Below are 17,027 nucleotides of genomic sequence, written 5' to 3'. Positions count from 1 at the left end.
ACACAGGTATCGGTGCGGAAGATCAGTGTGATGTTTCTATGGTGAAGCATTACTAGAGCACATTCCTCGCCAAGAGGGAGTGTTGATTTGTGGTAGCATCAGATGTGCTCTAGCCATGAAAACTGGTGGAGAGGCTAAGGCACATAAGATCTCCAAGACCTAGAAACGGTTTGGGGAAATTCCACCTGGTTGGAGAGATATTAAAATAAATTAATATTTTTAATGGGGTTCCTAAGTCTAAACTTAGGAAAATTAAAATATTAATGGGTATTAATATAAAACTGGTTGAGAATACTCTAAATGACATGGATCAAGCAAAATCTAATCTTAGCCATTAATTAGAGACTTAATCTTGACCATTGAAGTCTCAACAAGAAAAGTATATGAGGAGGCTTGAGGGTTAGTTCGAGATACACCAAGATTGATCAGTCAGTTCGATTTTCTGGAACGAGGTTTGCTGAGAAAATTCGAACAAGTGATCTATTGCAGTGAGGGGCAATGAGTACATAGCAAAGAGGCAGAGATAGTGCCTGAGGGTCAGCGACTCAGCGCAGTGACTGAAGAGGTTGACGCAGAGGCAGCTAGAGCTACGCAAAGGCAGCAGGAGCCACACAGAGGCAACTAGAGATTGCGCAGAGGCTGAGAGGCATGCGTGGGTGACGTAGAAGGCCAAAAAGCTGACGTAAAGAGGCAGAAGGCTAATGCAAAGGGTTCAGGAGCTACGCTGAGGCTAGCAGGGCTAACGCAGAGTCTAGGAGAAGCGCCAGAAGGATTTTCGTGGGGCAGACTAACTGAATATCTGTGTCTGAAAAGAGGTATCACTGCCGTGTAACAATCTCTATTGGGTGAGCCAGTTCGACACCCTAGTTGTACTCAATAAATCTACTTAATAATAAAACCCTCAAAACTGCTGCACCGGTTTTCCCCCATTGGGTTTTTCTGGGGACGTATTGTCCAAAAATAACGATGTCCGTTGTGTGTTTGTCTATTATTTCAGTGGACGATTTGTATATGAGTTGAGGCTGCATTTGTTTTTATTTTCAGTATTTATATGGTTAAATAACTTGTTAAGGAATAAACAAGTAGGTGAAATAAACTAGATAATGCAGTAGGAATTTCTGATGTGTTAGATTCAGAAATTTGAACAATAAAATGTCTATGTAAAAGCCTTGAGTCATGTAAACTCCTAGTCCTAGTGACTAGCTGAGATGTTATAATGTAATGTTATGATGTAAAGGCTAAAAGCCTAAGTTTGCCTAAGTTTATAAAGGCATTATTATATTAAAGATGTCAATGTAAAATTCGAAGAGAGGGGGGTGCACTTGTGTCTAGGGAGAACAACTTAAGTTGATAACCCCTCTCCCATGGAGTCTTCCTAGAAGGATCATTAAGCTTATCCAATGTCTTCACGATTAGATATGGGTGCTCCATTCTAGCCAAGAGAAATGATAAAAGGACCAAGAGAAAACAATTCACTAGACAAGTTCATTTTCTGCAGTTTTTCATTAGCACATAGGTTTTCTGGGGCGAGTTACAAAAGTGATCATAACTTGAGCTACAAAAGTCCAATCAAGGTGATTCTAGTTGGATTTGGAAGCTAAGACAAGGGCGTTTCTAGATCCATAGAACATTCAGTCAGATTCAAGCTTTAAGGCAGACATCTACACTGCTAAATTGACACAAACTAATTCTGTCAAATTTCTGCAGTGCGCTCAAGTAATCTTCAGATCTATTTCATACAAACTCAGATCTAGTCTGGATTGCTTCAAAACTGGCATCTTTGGCTCAAGGCAAGTTGATCTAAGTCATTTGCACCTACACACAAGAAGTTTCAAGTCAGTTAAGGGTACATTTGTCTCCAGTTGTCCTCTCTCCCAACGAACTGTACTGTAGCACCCTCAAGGAGGGTTTTGTACTTGCAAATTCGTTCAAGAGAAATAAAGTAAGGTGGTCTTTGTTGGGGTTTTCTCCCTTATTGGGTTCCCCAAGGTAAATCTTGTGTACTGATGTGTTTGAGTATTTTATAGTTTATTTTAGTTACTTATGCATGTTGATATTCATATCTAAAGGTTGAAAAAGAATTTAAAGTACTCGCATTCATATCCAACAGTTAGAGCTAGAAAATCTGAGTGATAAGCAGGCATATCTAGCAGATCTAAGTGAACAACAAGCAGATCTAGAATGCTGAAAACAAATCTGAGTGTGTAGAAGGTTGAAAAACTCGGTTTTGAGGTGTCCTTATAAGTTTTTGATCATTTACAATATGCTGATTTAAAGAACAAAATTTTATGTGTACTTGGAAAGTTGGTTTGTTTCTGTTGTTTATATTTTCCAGCTATATATGTGACTATTACAAGTTCAGAATTTAATTCTGTTATTTATGTAATTCAAGATCTGGGACAACAGCGATCTAATCCAAGATTTGGGACAACAGTCATCTTGAGAAGTAATTCAAGATCTAGGACAACCGTCATATTGAGAAGTAATTCAAGATCTAGGACAACCGTCATCTTGAGTTAGCAAAATTTTTAATAGGCTTGAGGTTAGAGACTGCACAATGCACAGTTGAGGCCAGACTGGAGGGCTAAATTGCGCAATTTTGGAGGACAAGTTCAGGGCTTGAGCACTGAAATTGTGCAGTGCGCAGTCCTAGAAGGTAGGAACTGTGCATTGCGCAGTGTCAAGAGGCGGGGTTCCATCTTGTTGAGACTGCGCAATGCGCAGTTCAGGAGGGCGGGATGAGTCTAAGTTGCTTGGTGGTAGACCCTATGGAAATGAGATGATGAAGGACAAGTTGGGAACCAACAAGTCCAGGAGACACAATTGCGTGGCCTAGCACTTGGTTAAATTTAGCAAGATTTTAAGGATTAGATTGAATTTATATTTGAGACTAGTGTCTTATGGAGTCAATACTCTTGCTTTATAAAATTGAGACCAAGTGCTGGATGGATAACTGCTGCTTTGATGTTTCACTAACTTAAATGAAATGCAAATCCTAGATCCTAGATATGATGCAAAGATCTTGGTTAGTTTTAGTTAAATGCTTAATCTAAGTTTGACCTTCCCTTAACTGTTTTGAGGCCAGGCTCTAATGTAGGTTGTGGGAAGGAGGCTAATAGGAAGCAAGCAAGGGCTTGATTAACGATACCTTTTGTTAGGCTCCTATCCCCCGATGCCTTCGGCGCTGCAGACACTATGGCTCTGACGACTGCAAAGTCACTGTGTTAACAACCGAAAAGTTGCTAAGCCCCTCAAGCTAGATGAGAAGGGTGGCCCTAGAGGTCTTTCAACCAAGCTTATGCTTGGAGATAAGTTATTAATGCAAATTAACTTAGGATGTGATGCAAGGATGATGAGTGTGATTCTTGAGTTAAGTTTAATTAGTATTTGATATTGAATCAAGGAAACAAGTGCCCAACAAAATAAACTATCTATCAATATGCTCAAGATAGCAATAACAACAATTAGAGCACCTTTCTATTATAACACTTAGCCAATAATTATTAGACAATGAAACCAATGTTCCTTAGTCAAATAAGAAAATGCCAATGACCATTCAATTTAAGAGATGTTCAATTTAAACAAGAAGATTCATAAATCCCTTAAAGTGCTAATGTAAAGTTATTTTTCAACAATATGTATTAGTAATGAAATCAAAATGAGAATTATGCCAAGGCTCTTGTATCAATTAGAATTTGTCATAAAAACAATTTTTTATTAGTTCAAAAATAATTATTTTGAGCTAATTTCCTCAAAAAATTGACTTTGACTTAACTACCAAGGCCCAAGGGTCCAATGTTTCTCGAAATTTCCAATATTTCTTTGGTAGGGGACATCCAAAAATTAATTTTTTTAAGACCCACGAATTTTTCCACTTGGAGAATTTAATTTCTCTGGGACTTTTAATTTTGACTCTAATTAATTAAATTTTTGGCTTAGGATTTTAATTTATTTTCGCCAGGAAATTTAATTCATTGACACTTGAAGGAATTAATAATTTTTGTTCCGCCCTCTAATATTTTAGCCATGGTGTCTAAATATGAGGGACCATGCACCAACATATTTTTTACATCAAGATATTACAATTTCAACCCTCAAAGGGGAAATGCCCATTCATTATAAACCCTCAATTTATTACTCAATTTTGCGACTCAATATAATCTAGTAGACCAAGTGATTTGTAATAAAATAATTTAACTAATTAGCTTAAATTATTCCCTAATCACTTTTACAAAAGACTGGACTAAAACACTAGGACTCACCTAAGACCTTGACAATAAATTCCACCCTCGCTTTGGGGTGAGGCTGGATGAAAAAACTTTGCTGATCATCCGTGTTTAGAAACACAAATGAATCAGTGAGACAAAAAATCCCCTAGGATGAAATTCGTCACCAAGATAATAGGCTTACCTAGGTTAATACATACATACACGCTCTTACTAGCATCATTTACATTAACATTTTGCAGAATGAGTTTACCACTCTAACAAACTAATCACTGATGATGATGAATCCAAGATGATCTGAACGCTCGAACATGATGGAATCCCTTTTGTGAAGAAGTGTATTGTTATAGGGTAGTTGACATGAAGTGGTCAACATCTAGCTCTACTTGGGAACACATTTCTTCACTGAAGGAATACGAGAATCCAGAATCTGCACCCAAGCAACACACATTTTCATATAAGTAGCATCCATCCAAATATAATCCAAAAATCATCATATAACATTAAGTACATGAAATAAAAGCTCTGTGACCAATAACTATTCTACTAACATGAAACATAAATCTAATCTAGAGACATAAATGAAATTTTATCTATGAAACAAAATGTTGAAAAAGAAAAGAATAGGGTTAAACATACAATACAGAGGATGCCCTATGGTGTCAGATGTCATCTTTGAAGAACAACTTGAGCATTTGGCCGTTTGTAGGTAAGTCAGGTGGTTCACCATCCAATGTGCTCAAGTGAAATGACTTTGGTCCAATGATGCCTCTGATGATGTAAGGTCCCAACCACAAACAATCAAATTTCTTGTGACTTCCTGGTTTCTCATTTCTGCGATCCCAAAGAAGCACCATGTCTCCAACCTACAGAGGTCTAGCTCATGAAGATTTATCAAACTTTTCTTCACATTAGGTTGATTTTTACACATATTATGAAAATATTTTCTTCAAGTTTAATCTAACTCCATAATTTGATCAATTCTGTTTTGGACATCTTTATAATAAATGAAGAAATGCTGAAGGAGTTGATAAACTGGCAATTTAAGGTGCACAAGTAGAGTAACATCCAATCGATAAACCAATTCAAAAGGACTTTTACTAGTAGCTTTTTTCTTTGTAATCCTATCTGCCCATAATGCATACTTGATTTTGCTATCCCAGGACCATTTATTGTCTCCTACTATCTTCTTGATAATGGTTATAAGATTTTTATTACTTGATTCTGCAAGGCCATTACCTTGAGCATAGTAGTTAGATGAATGAGATAAAATAATGCCATACTTAAAGCAAAAAGATGAAAACTATGTAGAACTAAAAGCTTTGGCATTATCAGTGGTGATCTTAGCTGGGATGCCAAATCTAGTAAGGATTTGATTTTCAATGAAGTCGATAATAACCTTTTCAGTGACATTCTTAGTAGGAATGGCTTCTACCCATTTAGTAAAACAATTAGTAGTAGTTAAAATCTATGAGTAGCCATTGCTAGAATTTTCATGAAATTTCCCAATGAAATCCAAACCCCATTGCTAAAAAGGTGCCTCAACAACCACAGGTTGCAAAGGCAGGGCAGCTAGCTTCTGTTTCCCAATGAATAGTTGACAGGCTTGGCAACTCCTAACAAACTCATGCACATCAGAAAAGATTGAAGGCTAGTAATAACCAACTCTAAGAATTTTGTGGGCGCTAGTTTTTGGAGCATAATGGCTACCACAAAATCCTGAATGAAACTCAGAAATTAGTTTTCTAGATTCAAGATTCCTCCATCCGAGGCCATCCTTCATGAGACAATACTTAGTTGCATTCAATCTAAGAGCCCTTCTTTTATGAGAAACTAAATTTCCAGGACATGTAAGATTTAACAAATAATAAATGATGTTCTTGTACCAAACATGCTCTCCTAATCTTTGCAGCTCAGGTGAAGATGAATCATTAAGACAAATCAAACCAAGATCTTTTTCATTACCTTCAGTGAACATCTTAGGCAATCCTTGACCTTTGACCAACATAGTGGGTCTAATTTCCAAGTCATACTCTTGGATCTTAGTAACCCACCTAGCACGAGTCCCTAAACCATAAGTCTGAGTTAATATGTCTTTAATAACGGAATGTGGGACAAAAGCAATGATTCTGGAATAACCCACATAAGTCCTAAAGTGCTTAAGAGACTTGACCAAGGCATATGCTTGCTTTTCGATCAAAATGTTGCTCCAAAGCTACAATGCTCCTGGGAGTAGGATTTGTTATATCTTCATGGTTATCAGATCCAGCCTCCTTACAACTAATTTTCAAATTCATCCATATTATTAAGAAAGCGAATCACCTATTTCTCATCATCAAAGACATGCCAATGTTGCATATTATCAGGTACAAAAGGTTTAAAAATAATTTCCATTTTAACCTTATCCTTTAACAATTCATCAGACAACTGCAGATCTTGCATCACACCTAGTTTAGTCTTGCATTTCATTCATCACTCATTTGGTTATTGTACCTAGAATTGTGGGCTAGTTATTTCACTTGCAAGATTTACTTTTACATCCTTGTACTTGTCAATTTCATGCTTATTGTATCTTGAATTGCTATATCATTGTTAAGCATCTCTTTTACTTGAAGTACATGTCTATATTTTCTTGCAAGTTTTGTCTCAAATTTCATTGCTCATATTTCCAGTTACTGTAATCTCTTATACTAATGTCTGTCTTGCAGCTTTGTTGTTATTATGACTTGAAATATCATTCTCTTTTGCAAGTACCTTGATTTGTATTTGAACATTGTTTATAAGGCACTGGTCTATCACATTTCATCTTGCTTAGTACCATATTGATCTTAATCAAATCTATCCTTCACATTGCTCATAAATATTTACACTTGCTCTAAATAATCAAGTTACATTAAGAATAATTGCCTTGCCCTTAGATCTCTTAGACTTGTTGGTACAACAAGTTTTCCTTCATTAATCATCCTTAAGGACTACCCCCCTTAGCTTGCATAAGGGAGAGCTTAAACAGAGTGAGTAGGGAATAGGTGACAACCCCTGCTCTGAGCATTGCGCCTCTAAGATTACACTTGGTGGGATTGGGATTTTTCCCACATTGAGGTGTACATTTTAGGCGACAAGGGGTAACAAACGCCAGGCCGCGGATATGGCTGGATGGAATTTCCTTCCGTAGCCAATGCATTTCAAGATTGTTTCCCATCTCAAAAACTTTTCAAGATAGGAAAGTTGAAATTTCAACCAGTGTGTCATATCATGTAACATTGATGTAAATTCAAACAAAAGTTTTAATAGAGTATTCTGTCTCCATTAAGAAAATCACGTTCCATATTACTTTTGAACGGTGTTGCTTGGGGACATGTACAATTCTCAGAAAAGGTTCTGGTTGTAGAGACCACTTTCATAAATTTGCAACTCAAGGAAGAACATTCTATAGACAGATATATGAGTAGGAAGAATTTTTTTATACATATTGTGTGTATGTAGATGTATGGGAATGAACTTCTATTCTTTCGTTACTGTTTTATTGATTATTGCATTTGTGTTAGCTTTTAGGTTGTGGGTCTCACCCATGCCTCAGTTTCCAAAAATTGTAGTAGGGATATGGCACTTTTATAACCTTATGTGCTAGGAAGTGTTTAGGAAATGTTTCCCAGACATTTCCATACATGAAACTCTTAGGAAATGTTTTCTGAGAAGTTTCTCATTTATTTATCTATACTATGAATTGGAATGTTTTTTATATTGAAACGAACCTATAGTTAGAAGTTTGAATTAAATAGCTTTTCGTTTAATAATCTAAATATCATTTCTGATCTTCAATTATGAAATAGACACATACTGATTGGATATTAATGTCAGGATGTCAAAGGACCTCAAACAGTTGCCTTCAATTTGCCAAATGATGAGAGAATAGTGAAAGAGAGGGGGACTGCCATGGTCATGCTCAAAAATGTTGCAGAGGCTAAGTACATAATACAACTGCACTCATTCCTCTGTTTTACATTTGTTTAATATACATTTATTGTAGTCAGGGAAAAGAGAGAAATGGTTTCTGATTTTCAGTCTGTCTTCCAATTCATTCAGTTTGTTATAACTTTTCAATGTGAACGAAGAAATTTGTTGACTTTTATCCTCTATTTTGCAGATTTAGGTCTATACTCCTACCCATTACGGATACGTGCATTTCTGAGGAACAAAAGCAATATGTGGATTTTGAGTCCATGTTCACACATACAGTTTGCCATGAATGTTGCCATGGGATTGGGCCTCACACCATTGAGCTTCCCAATGGCAAGCAGTCAACAGTTCGGATGGTATGATGTGCTTTGACATGAAGGCATTATTTTGATCTCAATTATTTTTTTTATCCCAATCTTATATCTCTCATGTTAATAGGCACACTTATTGTGCAGAAAATAGGAAATACACTTTTGATTTGTTTCCCATTTTCAAATTTGGAGTAGATCATTCTGCAACACAGGTTGTTAAATTGCTAATATTTACTGAAATAATTGCTTTCCTTCAGGCGTTCTTCTTTGCATGTTGCTACTTCATTTGCTTCTCGGTTATGTTATAGTAAATCTACAGGAATATCTTAAAGATGGTTCTAGCTTCATAAAAGCTTGCTAAACTATTAATGGTAGCAGGTTTTCATTGCCGTGTAGCTTTGTCAAAAAACTAAAATTTTCATTGCAATGAGATATTCAAAAGCTGTTTTTAACATTTAGAAAAACTGCTAGATGCAAATATTGTTGAAGCTTGTGGTAGCTTTGGAACGTTTTCAGCATAGGCTTGGTGTCTTAGCATGTGTGAGATGATTTATTGCCTCGTTAGGTGCTTGCTTGATGGAGTAAGTGATTTGTCTTTTTTCCTAATTCTAACTTAGGAGAAGTACAATAATAAAGTCAATTAATTATTGTGGGCTATTAAGTCATTTTCTAAAGATAAATAATAAAATTATTTAAGTGACTTAGAAATGATCTCAACCATCGATCTCCTAGAAGGGAGATTAGGTTTCGGGATTTGGGCTTGTTGAAGATTATAAATTAAAGCCTAAGGGAGAGGCAAGGACACAAAAACAAGAGAGAGAAGTAGATACTGCAGTTTTGGGACAGCGATTTTCTCAAAGAGGGAGAGCAGTTTATTCGGGAGGCTCATCTAGGCTAAGGAGCAAGAGGAAGATTGCAGGTTGATTTGGGAGCATTTCCACGAGGCTGAATAATTGGAGATTGCAGGACAGAATCGCTGAATCGAAGAGGAAGTCGAATTGTTGTAGAGGTCGATTTCCCTGGGCCGAATATCTTTAGGTACATAGGTGTAACAACCTATCTCGAATCACGAGCAGCATAGCAATATTAACATGCATGTGAGGTATGCATATGATAGCTACATATGCATGCATCATATACATTGCACTAGTATATATATCAACTACTCATGAAGAATGTCTAAATATAAGATAAATGAATTAATTATCAAAAGTGTTAATTAAATACCTAATTCTCGTAAATAGAGTGAATATACATTTAGTAAGAAATATAGTGAAAATGTTGAGTTTGTTCATAGGTTTACCAGCTCGTATATAACCCAAAATGTATATTAAATAAATTAAATCCATAAACTTTATTATTAAACCTGATATGTTATAAAAATAAAATAATATTTAAATCATTATGGCTATATACTATTTTAGTAAATCAAAACACCAACCGTCATAGTTAAAAGTGATTCCACTCTATGTTGTAAAGTCATCTGATTCAATTAAATGCAAGAAGCATGATGAGGCAACCACCGTTTAACAGAAAATAATATTCTTTTATAAAGACGGTGATCGAATGCGTAGAGGTGGAGGGACCTCTACTATTTAAGAGAGGAAGAAGGGTTTCGAAAGGGGGAAAATCTTTTGGCTGTTGGGGGAAGCACAGTTGAGAGGAGGAAAATCTGTAACAAGAGATTACAGACAGTAAGGACTGAGCCTTGTTTGTTTCTGAAGTTTTTGGGCACGGGGGAACATTTTGCATCAATTGAGAAGCAATCTGGACTAAGTACCTAGGTTGTACCCAGTTTATCTGGGAGGTTTTGGTCTTTTGGTAATGGGAGCAGGGATTGGAGCAAATCAGAAGCATCTTCAGCCAGGGCTTTATAAAAATTGCAGCCAGGACAAAATTACAGCAGCAGAGTAGACAGGTTGGTTTTCATTAGTTTAATTATTTAAATTCTGTGTTAAATTACATATTCTGATTTTTTGTTGAATTTAAGGTTCGTACAATAGGCTATTCAATGGGAAGGCACAAGACCGAGTTGGTAGTGAGATGTTGGCCAAAATTCTCTAACCCAAATTTTTTTAGAGGCTAATTTCTAGAGGATCAAAATTCCTAGGGCCGAATTCTTCAAGTGGCGCTGAGTTATAGGTTCCAGTCAATGTCAATGCATATTTCCTTGTAATTTCTCTGTGGGTCAAAACCCTGGTTTTCCTAAGATTAATTAATGAAGGGGAATTGTTGTGGGTGTTTATCTTTTGCATTGTGTGATTGACCACTTTTCTTTTTAATCTTTTTTTCTTATTTTCTGCTACATATGAAGGTTAAATACCCATGATTTTATTTGTCAACAATTCAGAATTTATTTAGATGATAAAATAAATTATGGGGTCAAGTCCCACTAGTACAACCAATTGAGGATGGGCCTCGTTAGCAAGGCGACCTAGGATCAAACCTCACAAGGGTGGTTGTGCTTGTGCTAGGGGGAGGAGACATGCTAGAAAATCCAGTTAGCTTAGGGTTGGTGTGGCCCAGGCCGAGTGCAATCCCTGAGTGACTCTAATGGATTAGATGCTCCTGGATTGCTGTTTCTCAAGCCATAGGTCAAGCTTGGATGATCATAGACAACTTGACATATATATATATATATATATATATATATATATATATATATATATTTTGGGAATAAATAATTGTTGCGAGAAAATAAATCCAGGCTGGTATTAGAAGATTTAACAAATATGAAAAGGAAGTAGGAAGCGTGTTATTTGACATTCATAATGTAATTTTGTAAAATAGGCAGTTTTAAAATCTCTGCATTTTAGATAATCCAATTAGCTAATATGTTCATTGTAGAGTTACATGCATCGTGCAAATGGGTATGAGTTTCTTAAATCTGGTATTTATAAAATACAATTTGTTTTAGAAATAGGTCATTATCTTTTAAATTTTCATAAAATAATTGAAAATTAGAATTATTTTAGACTTAATTCATCATTATTTCCCTATTGTTAGGCATCTAGGCACTTGTTCTTACAAAAACCAAACGCACTAGAAAACCAAGAACATGAGAACTTGGAATAGAGAAAATACGTATTGAATCATAAAATGGAGGGAGAACATGTTCTTTTATAATAAAGGAATGCCATAAACTCTAAGGGAAAAAATCCTAAAACGACTTAAATGTACATTATGTCATTAAAGCATGAACTAGACTATTTCATAAAGTGACTCTATAAATTGCCTAAGTTGATAGTCTTGTTACCACTCAAACTAGCAGGGGTCCTACGAGGGAATCTGATAGAGCAACTACTAGGTCAAGGGCAACAATGGAGCAATAGCCCACTGTCACCTCAGCTAAAGCTCCCTACTTCATACAGACTTTCACTGATGGGAGGAGACCCAGTATAAAGGGGAATCACTAGATGAATGGAACAATGAGAGGACAGCGAGTGATTCCTAAGGCCTATTCACAAGGGAGCTCAATTATATGGTTTTTTTGCTCGGGAAGCAAGGTGATATGATCTCTAGGAAGGGCTAAGAGGATTCTCGAGGCTAGGGTTTGGGAATATATCTTGCAAAGATGATTCCTAGGCTTGAAAATCCTTATGGAGAATTGGTCTTTGTATGATCTTTGTGGAATTGGCGTCAATAGGTTGTGGGACCACACGGGACCAATCAAACCCAAAAATAGGTCAAGGGTATGGAGTTGATTACCCAATGAGGGGCTTGAAATAATTAGGTAGGAGAAGAGGATCAAAGGACAAATTTTATTTGAGATTTGAATTCAATGATCCTAATGAGGACACTAGCCAAGGGAAAACTAGGGCAAGAAATGGTCCTTGACTTAGGGCTTGCTATATCTTGAGATCCCACTGTCTGGTTTGCTTCAAATTTGGAGGGCCTCTAGAGCAAACCTCAACGTAGTTATGAACCAAAAATTGAAGTGTTTGGATGGTTGGATTGTGAGATAATTGATGCCCTAGGTGACCTATGTAGGTTAGGCCTAGAAAAAGAGGGATGTGAAAAGACTAAGCGTTGAAAATGATCACAATGGAGGATTAGTGCCTTGTCCTTTGGGAGAGATGGGGTCAAGGAGAATTTATAGTTTGGAATAGATTCACTTGGTCAAGGAGGCCTTGAAAACAACTTCACATGGCATTATGGCATGAGAGAAGCAACTTCAAGGTGTTTACTCTTTGATTTGCAATATTTGATGATTTATCAAGATAAATTTTGACACATTATGTCTAGGAATATTCACTCATTCATACATGGCACATGACATGATGCAATGCTATAAGAGATAAAATTTCCACAATTTCGCATAAGAAAAGCAGTAAATTTCAGCCTAGTATAATGAAAAATCCCAACAACATGCATGTGACAAAAGTAAATAACAAGAATAATATTAAAAGAGCACTTACATGTAAGAAAGAGTATATCCAATCATCAACATATGCCAATAGTGAAGCTCTAAGGCAAAATGAAAGAGATCCAAACATCAAAATTGATCCATTCATCCAAACTTGTCCTCTAAGAAGGATAGCGAGAATCGCACAAGAGAAGACAACCCAATCCAAGTGATGATGATGAAAATGAATCATATCACTTGTATTTAGACTCTAATGAATTTGATTTAGCTAAATTGGCCTAATTGAGCCCCTAAAATAAAATAATGTGCATAATAACAATACTTTTGGTGACAAGCCCACCAAATAGCTCAATAATATAAAGATAAGCTTCTTAAGAGGGTCAAATGATAAAAAACGTGAGTCATTGGGCCTTTGAGGAGGCCTAATGAAGTCCAAAGGGGTGCCATGGTGTAGAAATGGACTCCAAACATAGTGGACAAAGGGTTGGCCCCTTGTTTTCTAACAAGAACCCCTGGTGCTCCCAAGTGGGTGTGGGGGCACAAGGACATCCTCATGGGTCTCCAAATAGATCAAACATGCTTGTGGACCATTTGTAATGGTTGGAGTAATGATATAAGCCCTCACTCTGCAGCGGGAGACATCCTCTGGACCTTGGAACATCTGCTAAGTGTATGGTGCAACTGTGGGGCTGACTGGGCATGGTGAACCAAGTGCATCATCTTCATCCCAAGGGTGGAACACGAGCAATCAATGAGTGCTACTAGGGATTCATGAAGTAATATCTGCTATGGTGGAGGCCCTCGCTCTCAACGCTCACCCTACAAGTGCCAATGTGGCCCTCTGGAGGGATAGGACCCTGTATAGGGAGACCAAGCCCCAAATGAAGAACCACTTGCAATCCTGCATAAGATCCAACGCACCCCGTTGCCCTCCAATACAACAATTCATTAGAATAATCAGGTAATAAAGCTTAGAAATCATGGGATTAATGGGGCACTTCATGGTGGCACGCCCTTCCATAGTGGGCTTTGCCATGCACAAGTGTCTCCAAGCTAAATAAGGGGGTTAACCAAGGACCCTATTAGGTGGCTTCAACCTCTAAAAAGGGTGACATGTCCATGGTACATCCTGCAAGTGGTAGGTGGCAGATTATATAGTAATGGAACAAAATGGAGATCAGGGGAAACATCCAGAGCACATGTCATGGTGCAAGGGTAGCTATAATGAGGGTAGCCCACACCTGGGTATGAGTGTAGGAGGGAGCAAATCGTGGTACATGAGTTACCCCAACCTTTGTTTTTCCACCTTTCTTCATATTCCTTTTGCCTTTGATTGATTTTTCTTCATAACTGCTCAGGGCTCCAAGGGATGGAGAGCATGATGTGTAATATGTAGCAGTGGATACCCCCTTAAGGTGGGGCATCTCATCGCCCGCCAGGGGTTGGGACAATCATGGGTTCCTTAATGATGGAGAGGATTCATCTAGGGCCCATAGGAACCAGGGTGATGGCCATGGATAAGGGGTATAGCTCATGTTCGACTTTTGCCCATGTGCTAAATTTGTGTGTCTGGCCATCTTTTACATTTTGTGGTACATTTCCTATTGAGAGTGGCCAAATTATACTTTTTATTTTCTTTTTAGTTGCATCAACCTCTAAGGTATCATTCTAGGGCCAACCTAAGATGTGGACAACAGGAGGGGGAGGCTAACCCTATGTGGACCTAGATGGGGAAAGAGATGAATGGGGTTAAAATGAGTGGAAGGGGAGTAATGTAGGTGGTATTGGGAAGCGGGGCCACGCAACCAAAATTTGGATTTCCCATGTAGTGCCATCCCTAACGCTAATGGCCAGTAAAGAGATCCCATGGGACTAGGATACAAGGGTAACCACGAAATCGGGCAATGGAGACAAGAATACAGTGCTAACCCACTCTTTCCGCTGAATCCTCCCACCATTCTAGGCCCAAAAGTACCCATGAAAAGTAAACAAAATTACTCAACCAAACCAATGAAAATTCATATCTTTTGGAGTCAAGAGGCCCACCTTCAAACATGCATTCATAATAGCTGGGCGAGGAACCACATGGTTGGCTCGGGTGGTAGAGAAAATGGCACATCAAGCTATCTGGAGGCTGCAAGGCATTGCTGGCTACCGGCTGAGGACCATCTAGGAGAAAAAATTTCTCCTTTGCATAGTACCCACAGGTGGTGGGTAACAAGTCTAAATGACCATTATAAATTAAATAACTCTTTAACATCTTTCCTTAATGATTTTTCTAAAATCTACACCAGGTTATCTCTAAATCTTACAAATTAAGTTAGTGTAAGAGACTTTGTAAGATTTCTCCTTTGCATAGTACCCACAGGTGGTGGGTAACAAGTCTAAATGACCATTATAAATTAAATAACTCTTTAACATCTTTCCTTAATGATTTTTCTAAAATCTACACCAGGTTATCTCTAAATCTTACAAATTAAGTTAGTGTAAGAGACTTTGTAAGATTTCTACAATCTAATCCTAAGTTGGAAAATATTTCAGTTCAGTTTCTCTATATTCAACAAGTTGTTGATTGAAATGAAAATGTGTTGAGAAATTTAGGGGGCAACAAGTGTAGGTGATTTCTCTTACTTTGATGACTACTTGTGATGTTTTTTTACTGCTTCCTTCCACACCTGCTGACTAGCTTCTTTTTCATACGTGGAAGGTTTTTCATCAATGAGTTTTGTCTTAAGAGTTACATAGCTAGAGAACCTCTTCTAATGTGGATCTAAGCCATGTTGGTCTTTTATTGATCTCTAGAACTATAATTGGTTCTATTGGATCTTGAGGTCTTTCTGGCCTTCTGGTACATTCAGTAGAACTTGAATGTTCCTCTCTTGAGGCCTCCCACTTTACTTCATCCAAGGAATCTAGGAAGACTTCCTTAGACCTCCAATATGCCACTTTCTCATCGAAGGTGACCTCTCAATTGACCTTAATTCGTCGTTGTTTTGGAATGTAAATCCTGTAGGCTTTTGAAGATTCACTATATCCAACAAATATATCTTTCTTTCCTAATGGTTCAAGCTTGTTCCTCTTATCCTTGGGAACAGGAATATATACAAGGCAACCAAAGATTCTCATGTGTCCAACCTCTCGCTTCCTTTTGGAGAAGGTTGTTGATTTGGGGTAGCATCGGATGTGCTCTAGCCATGAAAATTGGTGGAGAGGCTAAAGCACATGAGATCTCGAAGACCCAGAATGGTTTGGGCACATTCTACCCAGTTAAGGAGATATTAAAATAATTAATATTTTTAATGGAGTTCCTAAGTCTAAACTTAGGAAAAATAAAATATTAATGGGTATTAATATAAAATTGGGTTAGAAGGTTCTAAATGACATGGATCAAGCCAAATCTAATCTTAGTTGTTGATTAGAGATGTAATCTTAGTCGTTGAAGGACCAATAGGAAAAGTATAAGAGGAGGCTTGATGGTCAGTTGGAGAATACACTATAGTGATCAGTGATTCGATTTTCTAGAACAGGGTGTGCTAAGAGAAATCGAATCAATGATCAGTTTGCAGTGAGGGGCAGTGAGTATGAGGCAGAGATAATGTCAGAAGACCAGCGCAGAGGCAGAGAGACAAACGCAGAGGCTAGCAGGGACTGCACAGAGGCCAGAAGGGCCTGTGTCATCCATGCAGAGGCTGCAGGAGTGACCCAGAGGGTCAGAGAGGCTGCACTGAGCCTCAGAAGGCTGACGCAGAGGCCAAGAGGGCTGACGCTGAGCTTCAGATTGTGCTAGAGAGGGTTTCGTAAGGCAGACTTTCTGAATATCTGCTTCCGAATAGAGAGGTATTACTGCCGGATTATTTTCTCTGTTGGGTGAGCCAGTTTGGCACCCAGTTGTACTCAGAAAGACTACATAATAATATAACCCTCAGAATTGCTGCACCGGTTTTCCCAAGGTCGGTTTTTTCGGGGACGATTGTCCAAAAATAATGGTGTCGCTTGTGTGTTTGTCTATTTCTTTCAACGGTGATCTGTAGATGGTTGAGACTGTATTGTGTTTATTTCAGTGTTTATATGGTTAAACAACTTGTTAGTAATTAAACAAGTAGGCGAAATAAACCAGAGAATACAGATAAATTTCTAACGAGTAATACTTAGAAATTTCAACATTGT

At 37.6% G+C, this 17,027-nt stretch overlaps 1 protein-coding gene across 1 annotated transcript in view; it reads left to right on the top strand.

Annotated features, from left to right (window-relative positions):
* Nucleotides 1-17,027, top strand: part of NUDT3 (nudix hydrolase homolog 3) — a 587,520-nt gene that overhangs the window by 366,727 nt on the left and 203,766 nt on the right. The window contains exons 15-16 of the mRNA XM_089374741.1: nucleotides 8,085-8,191; nucleotides 8,371-8,539. Coding sequence (XP_089230867.1) covers nucleotides 8,085-8,191; nucleotides 8,371-8,539 — 276 coding nt within the window. The remainder of the gene's footprint in view (nucleotides 1-8,084; nucleotides 8,192-8,370; nucleotides 8,540-17,027) is intronic.

This window comes from Pinus tabuliformis, chromosome 8 (assembly GCF_031772625.1).
Source record: "Pinus tabuliformis cultivar Carrire ecotype Pingquan chromosome 8, CPIR1, whole genome shotgun sequence".
Classification (NCBI taxonomy): domain Eukaryota; kingdom Viridiplantae; phylum Streptophyta; class Pinopsida; order Pinales; family Pinaceae; genus Pinus; species Pinus tabuliformis.
The sequence above is the reverse complement of the archived record's forward strand: the minus strand, read 5'-3'. Positions and strand labels throughout refer to the sequence as shown.